At 39.7% G+C, this 18,783-nt stretch overlaps 1 protein-coding gene, 1 non-coding gene and 1 pseudogene across 3 annotated transcripts; 2 read left to right on the forward strand and 1 right to left on the reverse strand.

Moving 5' to 3' along the window:
* Nucleotides 1–160: 160 nt before the first annotated feature.
* On the forward strand, nt 161–6,314 carry LOC107740152 (transcription initiation factor TFIID subunit 7-like; annotated as a pseudogene).
* trnae-uuc (transfer RNA glutamic acid (anticodon UUC)) lies at nt 1,776–1,847 on the reverse strand. Its single transcript has one exon. It is a non-coding gene; the product is annotated as a tRNA-Glu (tRNA).
* A 771-nt stretch (nt 6,315–7,085) lies between the features above and the next one.
* LOC107740154 (aryl-hydrocarbon-interacting protein-like 1) lies at nt 7,086–18,169 on the forward strand. Of its 2 annotated transcripts, XM_016552487.1 has the most exons (8): nt 7,089–7,381; nt 7,981–8,160; nt 8,683–8,871; nt 9,133–9,309; nt 9,420–9,561; nt 12,361–12,905; nt 13,765–13,906; nt 14,881–18,169. In XM_016552487.1, the coding sequence occupies exons 1-8, from the start codon at nt 7,286–7,288 to the stop codon at nt 15,588–15,590; spliced, it is 2,181 nt and encodes a 726-aa protein (XP_016407973.1). In that variant the 5' UTR covers nt 7,089–7,285; the 3' UTR covers nt 15,591–18,169. The 2 variants fall into 2 exon arrangements, with proteins under 2 accessions (XP_016407972.1, XP_016407973.1); XM_016552486.1 differs by having other exon boundaries at nt 7,086–7,381; nt 8,683–9,309.
* Nucleotides 18,170–18,783: the final 614 nt, after the last annotated feature.

Below are 18,783 nucleotides of genomic sequence, written 5' to 3' on the forward strand. Positions count from 1 at the left end.
TTTCTGCTGTGAAGGTGGGCATTTTAACATGGGGAGTCTATGGGATTGACTCCCTTTTGCAGCCAGCCTCTAGCGGCCAGTTGATGAATTGCAGTTTAAGTCACTTCCGTGTCGGCTTCACGAGAGAGAACGGGAGGTTGCCGCTTGGTAAATACACTACTCTTTAAATGTTTGGGGTCAGTAAGATTATTTATTTAATTATTTTTTTAAAGAAATTGAAACCTTTATTCTGCAAGGATACAATACATTGATGTAAAGGGGTCATATGATGCGATTTAAATTTTTCCTTTCTCTTTGGGGTGTTACAAGCTCTTGGTGCATAAAGAAGATCTGTAAAGTTGCAAAGACTAAAGTCTCAAATCCAAAGAGATATTCTTTATAAAAGTTAAGTTAGGAGTATGCCTCCAGAGTTACATGGTATGTACTGTGCAAGTGAAAAATTCAGATGAACTACATTGAACAAAGAAGTACTTTCCATTTACGTCAGCACATTACATTTTAAAAAGCCTCTGAATGTTGTCAATTTCTTGTGTAAAAATATTCCTCATGGAATTTGTTACCATATTCCTAGCCGATGGTCGCCATGGGATTGTACGTGTGGATCGTGTCCCTTTAGCATGTAAATTAGTGGATTTACCCTGCATATCCTGGAGTCATTAAAAACGGTTGACAAAAAGACCTTCTATAAGACTGCTGATATCGGTCAGGTAAGACTTTAATAGAAGCTGTTGATAGAAGTTTCTTAGAGAGTCTTAAATTAAATTTCCCGTTTGCAGTCTTGGGTAACAGAGACAAGTCATTTAATGAGCTTCAGCACATCTACAAGGCCATAACACTTAATTCCGCTGCCTTCCTGTTTAAGATGATGGTATGCACACTGGATGGAGACCTGTACCCCCCTCTAGGAGGAGCCCACAGGCACTACAGACCCCAAAAGCAAAAAGAAAGACAAGGACAAAGACAAGAAATTTGTTTGGAACCATGGCAGTAAGTACCTCCCACTCCTATACTGAAATTTCCCCGTAATTGGTTTGGAGTGAATGTTTGGAGAGACAGCCTATCAGTGCTAGAATGATTAAACCCATTTTATATTAAATTACATCTGTCTCCTTCCAGTTACGCTTCCTCTGAAGAACACAAGGAAGAGGCGGTTCAGGAAGACAGCAAAGAAGAAGGTAACCTCATTTGGTTTTCTTCAAGCACTCTGTTGTTGTTTTTTTCCTTGGATTTTTCGGATGATTCTACAATCCTTTATCATCCCTAGTTGGGGGAAAAAAAATGTTTACTCTTGCAGGAAAATGAGTTAATGCTAAAAGCTACGATTTACATATAAATAAAGCATTCCATCTTCATTTACCACCAAGGTATGCAGGAAAGCAATCTGGCTCTTCCTTTGATTGAAGTGACGGCAGCCGAGTTAGTGGCAGGTTTTTCTCTCTGACTCTTGAATAAATCTCAGCTACGTTGCAGCTAGCTATTGACTCTGCTTCCTTTTTTAATCGCTAATGTGTTCTCTGGCGTGCTAATATTCAATACACTTTGGAAAGAAGCTCCAGTCTCCTCATTCTTTGTGTCCTGACCGACACACCAGGAGTGTATACTGCTGATAGTTAGAACCAGAGCCTAGCAGTCTTATTTCCTCTCCAACACCCTACCTGCTCATAATGTTCTTTGTACATAAATAGTGTGACATTGTTTATTAACACAATATAGTACATTTAATTGTCTAACAGAAATTTCTTGTAATTCACACATATAAAGCTAAAAAACTGTACTTTCCATACCGGGAGTTGAACCCGGGCCGCCTGGGTGAAAACCAGGAATCCTAACCGCTAGACCATATGGGACAATAAATAAAGATATGGTTTTTATTTATTCATTCCTGATGAATGCGCTATAATGATTATTTGTACATTTTTTGGGTATCATATTGTAAATCTCAGCTACGTTGCAGCTAGCTATTGACTCTGCTTCCTTTTTTAATCGCTAATGTGTTCTCTGGCGTGTAGCCAGCCTCTACTGTTAGTACTATGTGTGCGTCTGAATGCGTGCATGCAGTTTTTGAGAACGTGTTCCTTGGGGCTGAATTCTAACCTGATTTATCCTGCAGTACATCGGGTCTCCTGATGTGGAAAAGGAGGTGAAGAGACTCTTGAGCACAGACGCCGAAGCCGTCAGTGTTCGTATCCTTTATTTCTTGCTTTTGTTTTCCCCTGTCATGTTGCCGCAATCCCAGTACCACAAGAAATCTAGATGCAAATGTCATTACTAATGTAGAATTGAACATTTCTGTCATACTCAGCCTTGCCACCAGGTGGCAGACTTGCTCACAAATGAAATGGAGCAACTTTGCAAGAAATAGAGTCGGTTAAGCTCAGCATTACAGGAAAAAGTGGCATGAGTCACGTATAAATTTGTGGAGCTCAGCAGCACAGTGATATAACAAACAGCAAAATGGCCTAGTGTCAAAACTCAGAGGATGAAAAGGGATTATTGATATATGAACCTTGACCCTGTGGTGAGGATGGGAGGTGATTGCTGAGGATGAGGCCAAAGAACCTGACAACAGCTTATCTCTCTCCAACTTGGAGTCTTCACCTGGAACCTCGGGACACAAGGATCACGGCTCGTCAGGTGAATGATCTCACAAGTCTGACTGCCTTTTATAGCTATATCTTTCCCTGTGTAAAGTTTTCTTCTAATTTAGTCCAACATGACGAGCTACGCGAGATCTTCAACGACATCAGTAGCAGCAGCGAGGATGAGGACGAGGAGGGTGACCGACACGAGGATGACGACCTTAACATCATGGACACTGAAGACTACATGGTCAGGCAGCTCCACGAGAAACTGAACGAGACAGACGGAAGCAGAGACGAGAATGACCGCAACAGTCAGATCGGTAGGATGGTGGTGCACGGGTTGTCTGATCAGTTATAGTGCGTCATCAGGACAGCAGCTCAAGCCCAATTTTTCACAGGAAGGCAGACCGGCAGACAAACAACAGCCGACCTAGATTAGCATTTGAATGATGAGCCTGCTGCGATATTTAGGTCAGATGGGTGTACCGGTTGTCTGATGGTGTCTTTACCCATACAGACATGCCTGACCTTGGCATCATCCCGCAACCCTCTGTCTCTCAACTGGCAGCGTGCCTTCAACGTCACATTGGCAGTTAACCGGGAAAAAATGAGCCATGCTGCTCAGAGCTGTACCACCATGTGTTTTGTTCACATAGCCTATTCTTCAAAGCAAAAGGTTTAGCTATAGAGTTACCTTCTTAAAGTGATAGTTCACCCAAAAATGAAAATTCTGTCATTAATTACTCACCCTCATGTCGTTCTAAACCTGTAAGACCTTTGTTCATCTTCGGAACACAAATTAAGATATTTTTGCTGAATTCCGAGAGCTCTCTGACCCTCCTATAGACAGCAAGGATCCTAACACGATCAATGTCCAGAAACATAGTAAAGGACATCGTTAAAATAATCAACGTGACATCAGTGGTTCAACCATAATTTTACGAAGCTAAGAGAATACTTTTTGTCCGCAAAGAAAACAAAAATAACGACTTTATTCAACAATTCGTCTCCTCCGTGTCACCGTGGCGCCATTTTGAGAGTATTACGCATACATACAGTACGTTGCATATGTTGTTTACGTATGTGATACTCTCCAAAATGGCGCCAGGGTGATGCGGAGGAGACGAATTGTTGAATAAAGTCGTTATTTTTGTTTTCTTTGCACACAAAATGTATTCTCGTAGCTTTGTAAAATCGCGGTTGCACCACTGATGTCACATGGATTATTTTAACGATGTCCTTACTACGTTTCTGGACCTTGATCTTGTTAGGATCCTTGCTGTCTATGGGAGGGCCAGAGGGCTCTCGGAATTCATCAAAAATATCTTCATTTGTGTTTGTGGAACGACATGAGGTGGAGTAATTAATGACAGAATTTTAATTTTTGGGTGAACTATCCCTTTAAGTTAGATGTCTTTTCAAGAGTGTTGTTGTTTCCATATGGAAGGTTAATATTGCATTTTCTAGTCAACTAAAATTCTATTCCAATAGATTGTAATAAGATGCCAATTCAATCCAATTTAAAGTGGTATTGTCCTTAAAAGACAAAAACTGTGTGTAAATGTTAACTCTGATTTATAGACGCATTCGAAATGTGCCAACAATACCTAAAATGCTGTCTAGGTAGCTCGCTTAATTAGATTTGAAAAAAAGTCATATTCTCTTGACAAATAATACCACATCTATTATAACTGGTATGTATCTTATATTGGAAGTCAAGTACTGCATGTTCAAATTCCATGTCATTCATTTTTTTATATATCATCCACAATTCACAAGGCATTTTCTTGATATCTTGGTGTGTATGCCCTCAATGGAAATAGGTATTTAGAATTCTCTGTCTCTGAGAGTGCAGAACGTAAGAGGTGGTGTTCAGTATTTATGCAGCCTGAAGGGTTGCACAGTTAGAGTGTGAAGGATTCACAGATAATTGGGACCTTTGATTACATGAGCATTTGCAGATTAACTAGCTCTCGAAGGTAAACGAGAGCTCAAATTGACATCCAGGGTCTATGACTAAACTTGTACGCGTGTTAACTAGGGCTCACAATCTCTTATTTGATCTGCAGTAATGGAGTATCAGGTGCAGATCAACAATTTGAAGGCCAAGCTTCAGGACACACGTAACCGCAAGAAGGAACAGGAGAAATTGATAATGGAGGTGGAAAATCAAGCCCTGAGGGTGAGTTTCATTTACCTGCACTAAATATGTAGCATGCTACTTTTTCTGGCACGGTACATCATGTAAACACAGCCTTGGTGACACTGTTTTTGTGCAGTACAGCCCTTTAAATGGCCTTGAATAAACCTAAGAAGGCAAGTTTTTTTCTGTCTTTTTAAGGCATAAATATTACATTTCTGCCTTTAGCTGCTGTTACATAGCTCACAAAAAGCATAAAATTCATTGCTCTGGCAGCTGCTCCATTGGGAGGATTTAGACACTGTGGAATGGGGTTGGACGTGTGGTTTAACAGTGTCACTTCGGTTGGCCTGTGTGCACTATGCTGGCTAAATTTGTCCACGGTTATTGCAGTCACAGGGGACAAGGAAAGGTCATACATGTCTGAGGTCCATTCACAGGGTCACAAATCAAATACATGTGTGTACGAGCAGTTAAGACATTCACAAACGGCCAGCATCAAAACAGCTTACCGTCAGCTAGATAAAGTCTCTTTCTCTCGGTCTCTCTTCTTTCCATATTACAGGATCGTTTCCTGGGTCTTTTGAATGGTATGATTCATCAAGAAGAGCAAGAGATGGAACAGGTGAGTGCATACAAACCCAAAAGTCTGCATACATTTGGACTGGGTAAAAATATTTTTCCAATTAATCATGATTTGAAAAATCTCAATATTCATTCTTTAAATTCCCAAGACCTTTTACTCCATGCCATTTTGACCAGTGTATTTTGATTCACAAACAAATAACTCTTATAAATTGGACCTTTTAGTAAAAACGTACAGTGCAACCAGTGTAGTCAGATTCCTGAACAAATGATTCATATGAACTGGTTCTTTTTGGGGAATCAGAAACATGCAGCACAACTAGCATAGTCAAATTCACAAACAAATGACTCTTTTGAGTCTGTCCTTTAGTTAATTACTAAAAAAAAGGCATGATTATCATATATACGCATCTATTCCCAGTTTAATTTAAAGCAATAGCTGAGAGTGATCTATTTTATATGTATGATAAAATCTATATTACAACGTAAAAATATGCCCAGATGAATTGTAATCAAATCAAATAGAATTGAGAGCTTTTTAATTGGAATCTAATTATTATTAATTTCCCTAATGCATGTAAGATGTCAAATCCATGACTTAATTCCACATATTCCCATTGCTCTTGGTGAGAGTAGTTTTCTGTATATAATATTGGGGAGTAAAAGAACTAGACACACATACATGCTTTACTGATTCACCATAACCCTTGGCCAATGTCAGTTTCTGCGGTCAGTGTTTGTTTACGCCTAAACTGACAAATGGCTTGATGGAAAAAAGTAACAACGTTGGAGGTGTTGTTGAACATATTGCACTTAGCCTTCAATCATACCCCTACTGCTAGCCATCCATCACTGCTATTCTGTTCCAACAGCTGGCCTCCCTTCAAGAGCAGCTGGACTCGCTGATCGAGAAGTGATGCCCACGATTACCAAGATACTGCAATACTGCAGAGGCGACTGCTGAACACATTACCGACTTTACTGCATGTATTAGCTAAATTTGAACATCCCATTGAACAAAAAAAAGTGTCAACATACTTGTGCTCATCACACAAGTTTCATCTCATGCAAGATTGTGTATTTGTACTTTTTGTGACTTTGTGTCTATAAACCTTTAGTTAACGGCAGTTTTTTTTAATAAAATCATATTTGAAATGGTTTTGTTAGCATATTTCTTCTGCTCAGTAAGTCTGCAAATTTGGAAGCTACTCCCATTATGGTGGTCAACAAACTGGAAAATCATACTAGAGACTTCTAGATGATTCTGTCTGCAGTAGATCCCACTAAATTATACTAGCAAACTCTTTCTGGGATTACTGAACTCTATTGCCTTCCAGAATGATCTCGACTGTCTCCATACTCTTGAGTTCCGCTCTCTGGTCACCCATCCCTTCACTTCTTACAGGGGATTATACTGAAGATTCAGGGGGTTGAAGGATTAGCCAAGGCAGATTAAAGTGGCTATCCTCAACCTGGTAATCCAGCCATCTGTCAGAAAGCAGTCAGGCAGCATTGGGCTGCAGGGTGTGATTTGTCTCCCTTCCTCAGCTTGCTAATTAACACTGCCAAGGACCAACTGGAAAATCATACTAGAGACTTCTAGATGATTCTGTCTGCAGTAGATCCCACTAAATTATACTAGCAAACTCTTTCTGGGATTACTGAACTCTATTGCCTTCCAGAATGATCTCGACATACTCTTGAGTTCCGCTCTCTGGTCACCCATCCCTTCACTTCTTACAGGGGATTATACTGAAGATTCAGGGGGTTGAAGGATTAGCCAAGGCAGATTAAAGTGGCTATCCTCAACCTGGTAATCCAGCCATCTGTCAGAAAGCAGTCAGGCAGCATTGGGCTGCAGGGTGTGATTTGTCTCCCTTCCTCAGCTTGCTAATTAACACTGCCAAGGACCAGCGCTCACAGGCTACAGGACATCAGGTCTGTTTTAAAAAAGAAACACTCTTCTAAAGAGTTTAAAATGCAGGAGGCGTATTTGCTTGGCCATCCTGGAGTAAAAAAGAAGATTCTGCATGGAGGTCAAGGACCATTGCCGCATTTTCCGAAGGGAACCAAGGTAAGGTGTATATATGGTCCTGGATAGCGCTTTTGAGTGGACGTTTGGATGGGTTCTTGTCTAACCATTTGCTTTGATTAGAAATGGTTGTAGTTTGATTCTACTGATGATAAAAAGGTTTGGTGCATATAATTGCACAGAAGTTTGGCATCCTATCGTTTTGGACAGCGGCGTATCTGCCAGGTGACTTTTTCCCCCCCTACTTGTCCAGCCACATGGGCCCTCAGCCAGGAGAGGATGACACACATTTTCTACAACAATGCCAACATTAATCTCTCCATTTACCAGCTGTGCTCTGTATTCACTCTGTGTTCTATTCCATCAAGGTATCCGTTTCAACATGCTTTAAAAAACAAAAATAACACATTTAAATGTCTTATAATGAAGATAAAATTGGACCATGAAGGTATTGGGATGGCATGAGGAGAAATACATTCTGGCCTGCTTAAAAACCCTGCATTTCTCTCCCAACCACATATAAACCCATACAGAGTAGCAAGTTACAAGATGTGCATGGTGTACTAAGCAGAAAAAATATCTCAGTTCTTTCTTAATCCTGTTCTTATTCTCTTTTTTCCTCTGCCTTCCTACCCACAAAGCTGGTGTTCCACTTTCAGACTCTGTTGGACAACTTTGAAAGAACAGTGATTGACGACAGTCGCAAAAATAAGCGTCCCACAGAGATTTTCGTGGGGAAGATGTTCAAAATGGAGGTGTGGGAGGTGCTGTTAACCTCCATGAGGATTGGAGAGGTGGCGGAGTTTTGGTGTGATGCTATTGTAAGTCTTTGAAATCAAACTAAACCTCTTGTTGTGCCTCCCACTGTTTTTCCCTTTAGGTATAATCACATCCGCTTCAATTGGATCTTAATTAATCCTCACATAAGAATGGAGGAGAATGTGTCTGATGTATTATTCACCTTTGGTTGCTTCCTACATTTTCTATAAACATTCACATTTGCCGTTTTCTCTAAATACTCAAATACAAAAAAAAAAAAAATACAAGGAAATCAATAATCCATTCTGCAAGTCAAATGAGACTAAAGATTCTGGTTAGATGGTTGATGTAGAAATAAGTTGCTCCCCACTACTGCATCAAGCACCACGGCAAAAGAAATCAAGAAATTGTGAGTTTGCCACATATATTGAACGTGGTGCAGTTAAAACAATATGTACCACAAAATAAAGGCAAAAAGAACATATATTTCGGGTTCTCCTAGAGTCTACAAGCAAAAACAAGCAAATAAATCTTAGGTAATTCTGGAGGAAACACTGGCATGTGATGTTATTTTTTTTATGCAGCACACAGGTCTTTATCCCATGGTGTCAAAAGGGATGCGACTGGCTGCTCAGGGAAAGGACCCTCTAGAGGGCCAAAGACACACGTGTGGCATGGGAAACTTGTTTCACTACCATTCGACAGGCTTTCCAGAGCTTGATGAGCTAATGAGGACACCTCAGCCTCTAATCTTCATCATGGAACTAATCTCGGTGGGTCAGGTGTATTCACACAGTGCAAGAAAACAAGCAAATACATGCACGCACCCTTGCACAACAACACTCTCATACACTCATTCTAGTTCAACTCCTCCACCTCCAACAGATTTCTCACTGCAACCCAAACAGAGCGTAACAATGTTACACAATCAAGTGCTACACGCCAGGAAAGAAATGTTGTTCCCAATTCTCAGACCATGTTTTCAATCCTCAACCAAGCGAGACAAGCACGCTCCAATTCTCTGTCTACCTCAGGTGGGCGACCCGTTCTCTTACCAGCGGGAGTCTTGGATGATGGAGAAGGATGAGAAGCTAAAGGTCGTGCCCTCGCTACATCTTTTGGGCAACGCTCTGGTCAAGCAGGGTCGGTTCCATGAAGCTGCAGAAAAGTACCAGGAGGCTGTGGTTCTGCTGCGGACAGTCCAATCCAGGGTAAAGGAAAAACAAAATGACATGGAGGTTATTAGGGGGCTGTGAAGAAACTAATAAGAAACATTCAGACATCGATGAGTGCACCTGAGTTTGTTTTCCTTCCTCTGTAGGAGATGCCTGGAGATGAAGACTACATTAATCTGGACAGGTTTATCATTCCTCTTGTACTCAACTACTGCCAGTGCATGTTAGAGCTGGAGGAATATTACGAAGTCATAGAACATACAACAGAGCTCCTGGACAAACACAAAGGTAGGCCATCTTATTAGCATAAACCAAATGGTTGAGGTTTTGCTTGTTAGCATGACCCAGTTCGCCCCTGCTGGTAGATGCTGTAACTACACTGTCGTTTACAATTGACAGCCATTAAAAAGTAGCCCTATACGGAGAGTGCTGCAGGGAAACCATATTTGTGACTCTGGATCACAAAACCAGTCATAAGTGTAAATTTTTCGAAATTGAGATTTATACATCATCTGAAAGCTGAATAAATAAGCTTTCCATTGTTTTTTTGTATTGTTTGTTAGGATAGGACAATATTTGGCCGAGATACAACTATTTGAAAATCTGGAATCTGAGGTGGCAAAAAAATCTAAATATTGAGAAAAATCACCTTTAAAGTTGTCCAAATGAAGTTCTTAGCAACGCATATTACTAATCAAAAATTAAGTTTTGATATATTTACAGTAGGGTCTTTACCAAATATCCCAATGATTTTTGGCATAAAAGAAAAATCAATCATTCTGACCCATACAGTGTATTGTTGGCTATTGCTACAAATATACCCCAGCAACTTAAGACTGGTTTTGTGCTCCATTTTTGTAGGCCAACCTGTAAATTAGCATCACACTTGACAAAAAGCCAGTAATCCAGCTTTTGGATTATTGCAGAAAATAAGCTCTATGACCAATAAAACTTCATGATTCTTAAGGTATGTTCACACCAAGAACGATAACTATAAAGATAACGATAAAGATATAGTTCTAAAAATCCACACCACAGCTATAATGATAAATGAACAGAGGAACAATATTGTTGGAATCACTTTTCAGAACAATTTTTTCAGTCTTAATGAATAAAAAAAAAAAAAACATTGACACCCAATCAGAATCAGTCCTGCTGTAACAAGTTCGACAATTTAAAGGGATAGTTCACCAAAAAATGAAAGTTCTGTCAATAATTACTCACCCTCATGTCGTTCCAAACCCGTAACACCTTTGGAATTGTTGAATAAAGTCCTTTTTTGCACACAAAAAGTATTCTCGTAGCTTTACAAAATTACGGTTGAACCACTGATGTCACATGGACTATTTTGTCGATGTTCTTGGTACCTTTCTGGGCCTTGAACGTGTTAGGACCCTTGCTGTCTATGGAGAGTCAAAAAAGCTCTTGGATTTCATCAAAAATATCTTAATTTATGTTCCGAAGATGAACGAAGGTCTTACGGGTTTGGAACGACATGAGGGTGAGTAATTAATGAGAATTTTCATTTTTGGGTGAAATATTCCTTTAAAGCGGCAAAGGAGCATGCACTTAGAATAAACAGACAATATCATCTGCTGGTGTTGGCGCTAATATAGTTACATTTATAGTTGTCATTCTTGGTGTGAACGGGTCTTTACATGTTATGTTCATCAAGATAATCTTCACAAATGAACACAATTTTTATGAATTTGGAAGCTCAAATGCAATTACCATAAGTAAAAATCTTAACTTAGGCCATAAAAGAACTACACCAACAATAAGCTTCTGGAAACGCTTTCAGAATTTATTTAAAAGCTACAAGTTGCAAAGTTTGAGTTAGAATTGTTTGCAAGACCATGAGTACATACAACAAGGCAGTAAAAACTGATAGTGAGTAGATTACGTTTAATGTCCCTGACAACCTCTGCTGTCCCATTTAGCCACTTGTTAGCAACCGCTTTTTTCAAGACATGTAAAAGCTTAAAAATCATAGAATAAATTTTCAGAACGAAACATGAAAACATCTTGTGTTAACCACAAACCTTATTTCAGACATTTAAGCATACCCACTGACTAAGTTGTTTCCAGTTTTTAGGACTCCTTCCTGCATCACTCTTTTTAATGAAATAAAATTAAATAAATTTAACCATGCATTTAATTCTGTAATGCATTACTAACAGGAAATTAAACAAACTCCCCTAAAAAGTCACTGGATCCACAGACAATGACAACCTGTGCAAATTAGTGAGAGTTACATTGCATTTAAGTTGAGGTATGAACATACCCTATTCCCTATAACATTAGCTACTGACAACCATGAGAATTAGCCCTTTGCTTTTTGAGTATCATAAATAATCCAGTTGCATTCACATTCATAATTACACTTGGCAGCATGCATAGTAATCTTCGTCCTCGGTGGTTTTGGTTTGTTTAAGCTTGGCTGGCTGCATGAGGAGTAGGGACAGGAGTTGGTCTGTGTAAGCCCTCTTGAAGCATGTGAAGTGACAGATGTATCGTCTCTCGCGGTGGCTCCAGAGGCAGAGCGGGTAGCTCTCCTAATGAGCCTTATGCATATGCAGCCGGCAGAGTGACTTCGGCCTCCTGCAGTTCCACTTTGAGGACACTTTCTCCCATTCCCCCATCCCCTCTAATTCTAGCTATTCATTTCATTCTGCCGTGCCCCATGTGTCAACTACACCTTGTTGTCTGTTTTGGTTAAAATCTTCCATCCTTGCTCTCTTTAACATTTCTCTCGTATGTCACCTGATGAGCACATCCTTTTGAAATGTGCTCACAGAATCTGCTGTTTTTGCCAGAGGCTGGCGTTGGCTGGGGGAAGTCTGTTTAAATTGAGCCCACTCAGAGCAAAGATTAGGTGTGTGCACTTGGTGTCCGACTTGGGCTAAATCAACAGTGTATGTATAGCAAGGTTCCTTTTTTAATGGTATGAAAGCAAAATACAGCACTTTTTAAGATAATAAATGGATATGAATGCACATACACAGCGTTCAGAAAGATAATGCAGCCTCAGTAAGTAAGAAACAGAAAGCAAAATTAAATTACAGTCCCATTATTGATCTTTTCCAGACTGTGTGAAGGCCTACTACAAGCGAGCGAAGGCCTATGTGGCTGTGTGGAGCGAGAGGGAGGCCAGGAGAGACTTCCAGATGGTGGCCAACCTAGACATCACACTGTCTCGATTGGTGCAAAGAGAACTCAATCTTCTCTCTGAGAGAATGAAAGAAAAATACTGGGAGGATAAAGAAAGGTACTGGAAGATCCTGGAAGACAGAGAAAAGGAACCAGAGAAGGAGGACATCTCTGAGATGGATGCAAAAGAGGAAAGCAGAGGGGAACATTCTCAGTCCCCTGAAGAGGTCAAAGATGCTGAGGAGGGAAAGAATCCATCTGTAGCAGAGGAAAACAAGCATGACACCAAAAGTGAAGAGTCGGCAGCCGAGGCCAATCACAGGATAACAGCTCTGACCGAGGGCAAGGACTGGCAGCAGATGCTACGGCTAATTATGCTGCTCCAAGACGAAGGCAATCTCAGTGTGAAAGAGCATAAATACACTGAGGCGACTGCTAAGTTCAAGGAGGCTCTGGAGTATGTAGACCATCTCCAAACTAAGGTGAGCTTGCCGAATGAAAATACAGTATAGGATTGATTGTAGAGATCATCAGTGCATCCCTTGTTTGTTATATACTTGATAGCTATAGAAGGCACTGAGGACAAGCCCCTCCATTTTTTGAAAAAAAAAAAAAAAATCATAATATACCAGGAGCTGTGATTTGAAATTGTAGCCAGCTACATAAAAAGTGGAGTTTAAAACCATGAAGCCGCCTCTTAATTCAGTATTAAACTGAAAGCGCAAGTGATAGTGGTAATCCAAAACAGCTAGTGTCCACTTATCTGAGAACTACTGGGCAAATGTAAAACTGTCTGAAGAATATTCATGAGCCAAACTGAAAAAGGTTATATTTTGTTTGCACATTTTAGATCATTCTTATGGCCAAGTGATACCATCTAATGGCAAGCATCACTGTTACTACTGCGTAAACATAAGGCTGGGAATTTGAACAACCCCTTGCTTATAAGTATTAATTCTGAGTTACTGTCATGAATGGTCTCAAATCATGTGGCTTGTTTAGAAGTGTACGGTCACTTTTCATCAGACTTTCGAATTTGATGGAGTGACCTGAACCATATGAAAGACAATATAATAGAGACATGGACTAAACACCCACACGAAACACTACAATATCAAAAATATCCATATTCAAAACACCTTATCAACCACACAACCACTCGCATTTTCCTCAGAACATATAAAATATAGTAAATTCATACCTTCTCATATCCCAGAGGAGATGTACAATGGGATCCAAAAACTGCTTAGCAGGAACGACAGGGAAGCTTAAAAAATTCCCATGGGGAATCAGCAACCCAGCGCTCACTAAGCCATATCCATCCCTCTGTGTGTTTTTGAGGTGGAACATAAAGGAGAAGACTGGGAATCTCTAGAGAAAGTCCGTCTGCCACTCTGTCTAAACCTCAGTCAGTGTAAGCTGGAGCTTGGGGAATACCTAGAAGTGGTGGATCTCAACTCTAAACTGCTGAAGAAACATAAAGGTGAGCTTATACACTCATTTACTGCAGAAATAGACATTGACCAGGAGTGTCCAATTCTACTCCTGGAAGTCTACGTTCCAGTCCTGTACACGTTTGCTCCAATATACCTGCCTGGAAGTTTCTAGTGATCCTAAAGTCCTTGATTAGCTGGTTCAGGTGTGTTTAATTAAGGTTAGGCTAAGCTCTGCTGCCTCCAGGAGCAGGGTTATGCTGGGTACACACCACAAGATAATCGGGCTGATTTTAGGCAGATTTCTCCCCTTCCGACAATCCTAGGTAATGTCCCGATTATCTTGGTGGTTCTAAAGATTATCTTATCAGATTTTCCTGTGGTGTGAGGTGTGTTAAGAGTGACTGAATCTGCTCGGAAGAACGTCGGAGGCGCCCCGATCACGAATCGTAAATATTCAACATGTTGAATATTTACGATCAGAAATCCTGATGTGTAGGGGGAACCCTGAAAACACCAAACACTATAAGGAGCAAAACGGTTAAATCTAGGATTTTTTCCCCTCATGTTTGTGGTCTCTCACATTTTGAAGATCTTATAAGATTTTTAAAATCTTTTAGTGTGTACCCAGCATTAGACACCATAGAGGCATACACCATGATATAGACACAAATGTTGTTTAGGTTAAGCAGCAGCAGCAGATATAGATTCTTCACCACCCAATCCGAGCCGGCCAATTGCTCCATTATTGCCTGTAGTAAAAACAGCCTTGGGCTATGTCAGTTAGCATTTACTACACTCTTCCTTTAGCGGCCACATCTCAATGCTTCACTTTGTCAGTGGATCCAGGAAGTTGAACCAATTGCATCATTCTCCATATATTGAGTTATTCCCTGGTATCTCCATCCAGCCCCCTATGTAAAGAGTGAAACTGTTGTTTACTTTTGAATTAATTATTTATCAGGAAGCCAATGCAATGTGGCAAGACCTGGTCTTCACTCTCTCACTTTCATCTCCACCACAGACAATATGAAAGTTGTGTACCAGCGGGCCCAAGCTCACGCCGCATTATGTAACGAAGACGAGGCCCACAGGGATTTCAATAGGGTCATGCAACTGGATCCCAGATTCAAACCCATCGTCAAACAGGAGATTAAGAAGATGGGTGAGAACATAAGAGTGAAGTGTGTCAATGAAAACAAAAACTACTGGACAAGCACTCAGGAGAAGTGGGAAAAGAAGGCGCAGACCAAGAGAGGAATGAAGATGAAGAAAGGAGTGACATGGGCGGATGAGAGTAAAATGTTGGGAAGGAACGATGAAGGACAACTGGCAAGATCTGGCTGCGGTGACAAATCAGAGGAGAGCTGCAGTGTCAAAGCAGGTAATAAAGATGAAGGACAGGATGAGAAGAAAAACTGCGAGAACAAAAAGGACGAGAGCTTTCTGAACCTGAAAGAAGCAGAAGAAAAACCTGCGGCTGTAGGTAAAGACAGGTATTCAGTCCAAATCAATGTGCTGGGAGATAGTACACAGAGATCACAGACAGATAGCGGGGCCACTGAAACTCTACTGACCAATGACATTACAAAGAAAAATGACGGCCAGGATGAGATCACAGATGAAATACATGAATCTCCTGCAAAGCCAGACAAAGATGCAAGCAGTGGAGCATCAAGGGAAGAAAGACTGAGGGACACGACTGGAGATGATGAAACAGAGGAAAGCTACTGAATTTAAGATGGAGAAGACAAATGTTGAGGAACCAACAGGAGCATCACCTGCAAAACCTGAGAAATTCACCAAAAATATTAAATGCAAACAGAAAAAGAAACAGATTAAATGCCATCATCTGAAAAAAATACAAACCAGACCAGGTGTATAACAAATAAAAATGTATTTCTTTGTACACAATGAGTAGAAAGCAGCCAGTAACTCGTTCATTTTTAAAACGCCTTCCTTTCACATTTTGTACAGATTAAAAACACGAAAAACAAAAAACTAAGACATTAATTATGGTGTTAATAATTAAAAATAAAACTGCATTGCACATGAAAATCAAAACATAAAAAAACAACGCATATATTGCAGGGACACAAATAAAACGTAATATTTGTATTCAGGTCATTTGACCTGAAAACAACACAACATGTCATGGTGTGTAATGGCGATGCCACAGGTTCAGAGGTTAAACCAGTAAATGCCCAGTTGTGTAGTTCAATATTACAAACAAGCCTGCAAAGCCAGAGACGTATTGGGGTCGTGACACAAAGGTCTGCTACATACAAACAAAAATAATGAGTGTATTTGTTAATGAGGCAGATGGCTAAATATAGCTCAGGCAGCCCTTAGCAATGCTGTCAAATCCACAAAATATTTCCTTCTGTAATTTAACACTTCTCAAAAATTCAGCACATCTCATTTTCTAAAAGTAGACAAGGGAGCAATTCTGAGTTAAAAAGATCATATTAAGGAATAATAGATATACATACAGTATATGCCAGAATGGAGAATTATTATATTTTGCAAATGGTATGCATATAGAAGAATTTCCATGTATTACATAATGCTACATGATTTGCTACCATGTTGAAGCTCTACATATCATAATTTGCAAAAATGTTTAATAAATCATCTCCCTTTCTACAGGCTTAAAAGTCATTTTCTTAATCAGCATTTTGTCTTGCTTTCTATTAAAAATATCTAAATATACTTAAAACATGATTCATTTATTTGAAAAACAATTTTGTATGATTTTATTACTTCTTTTCAGATAATATATTGAATCATTTTTTCAAATTTCTTCACATTGTAGCCATTTTACTTAAGATGTCAAATATGCTTTCAGATAAGATTGGGTAAAAAAATGAACTTAATTGTAAAGTATAGGTCTATCTCTGAAAACAAGTCATAATATTAAATTTACTAAATGTATCTTGTTTCAAGGATGTTTGGATATTGTACTGGGAAAAAAGTGTTGAAATGACTTCAGACAATCCACACATTCACAGCCCTGAATTAGTTGAGACTGTTTGGCATGGAATAGAGAGGGAGCTGGAGAAAGAAACCGAATCGCAATGCGCATACTTCAATGTGAGCGTTTGTATGTGTGAGGTGCTTTTGTCCCGAAGAAGCACTGGAATGATAAATGGGTGTCGCTGTGGATAGAACACCAGATGTTGATCTTAATGAGGAGCCATGCAAGTTAAACAAAGGCAGGCATATGGGGCGGAGGGGACCCGAGTTCCCCTCTCTCTCTTCCTCCATATGTTTATTTGTATCTCCTCCATTATGAAGTCACCCCACCTTTCTAAAGACCAACCTGCAGCGCCGTGTCCTTGGGGACCGTTCCTTAGCAACCGCATCAAAACAAACAGACAGCTCACCACTGTGATGTAAAATGAGATCACAATGCGTGCGAAAGAAAGCCGGCGATGCCACAGTGGGATTCAAGCAAAAAACCTACAGTGCAACAGGGGTCACTTTGTGTTTTTATGGAGAAGGGGGGAGCGAGGAATCGCTATACTTCCAACATGCTTGCCAAAACAAATGGAGAACATCTCTTGCTCTCTCAGCTGCAATAATCTCATTCCTGTTTGCAGGGGCTGCAGTGCCACAACCCATCACCGTGAATATTTACACACTGTTCTCTTTCCCATTTGCAGTCTTTCCTTCACGCCGTATCTCTTCCCGCTCACTATCTTTTTCTCTTTTCTAGTCACTACACCCCCAGCATCTTCTCTGCTCATATAAATCTGACACCCCACAGTAAATCACTCCACAAAAAAAGCCTTTTTTCTCTGTTTACAAAGAGCGTGATCCATTTGCCGTCCTCCTCCCTCGGCATAATGTAAAATAATCCTTCCACACACTCACTTTCATTTTCTTCCTTAGATTTTGGAAATGCTGAGATCTGGAGAACAGCATTTGGTAAACAAAATACTTACATCAGGAAGACGACAATAAGACAGTGAGATGTAGGGCTGGTATTCTTTAGAAGAAAAAAAAAATAAGTGGGAGCTTTGAAGTCTTAAGGCATAATAAGAGCTATGCTGGGTTTAAAATGAGTGTAAAAGACCTTCCCAAGCCAAAGTGAAAAGGGCCGAATCTGGCATCGACTCGTCTCCTTGGGTATCTACTTTCTTGTTCATGCCACGCTGGACAGCTGTAATTTAACGGCGAGTGCTCTGACAACAAAACAACACTACAAATCTTCATTCCTGAAAGACCTTTCCCATTGTGACCGGAAAACCAACAGCTGAGAAATATGCTCATCTCCTCAATAGATCCTTTCTGTACGAGTGGCTACACTGCAAAAATAATCTATTTATTAATCAAGGTTTTGTCATGTTATCCAAAAGAAATACCTAAACATCCTTAAAAACAAGATACATTTATCTGAGAAGCAATTTTAGGATTAGATGTGATCTCAGTCAATACATTTTTAATGAAGTTTTTCCCTCCTTGATTTAAGCATAAATCTCACTACATTTAGTTAAAAATGGTTTGGGTTCAATAAAAGTTGTGCTCAATTGTCAACATTCATTGCATAATGTCTGTTACCACAGAAAATAATTTAAACTCACCTCAGTTTTTAAAAACAAAACAGGCATATTTTTAAATAAAGAAATCATTTTTTTGCCAGTTTAATTAGGAAAAATAAGCTGTTCTCTGTTACATAATACTCTCTCATAATACACTCTCGCTTTGAAGAGTTTGGGGTTGGTAAGATGTTTTCTATGTTTTTTTTAAAGAAGTCTCTTATCCTCACCATGGCTGAATTTATTTAAAAAACAGTAACTGTAAAATATTATTACAAACTAACATAACTGTTTATTTAAAAATGTATTTATTCCTGTGTTGACAACACTGAATTTTCAGCAGCTATTACTCCAGTCTTCATTGTCACATGATCCTTCAGAAATCA

This window comes from Sinocyclocheilus rhinocerous, unplaced genomic scaffold (genome assembly GCF_001515625.1).
Source record: "Sinocyclocheilus rhinocerous isolate Xijiao unplaced genomic scaffold, SAMN03320098_v1.1 scaffold584, whole genome shotgun sequence".
NCBI lineage: Eukaryota > Metazoa > Chordata > Actinopteri > Cypriniformes > Cyprinidae > Sinocyclocheilus > Sinocyclocheilus rhinocerous.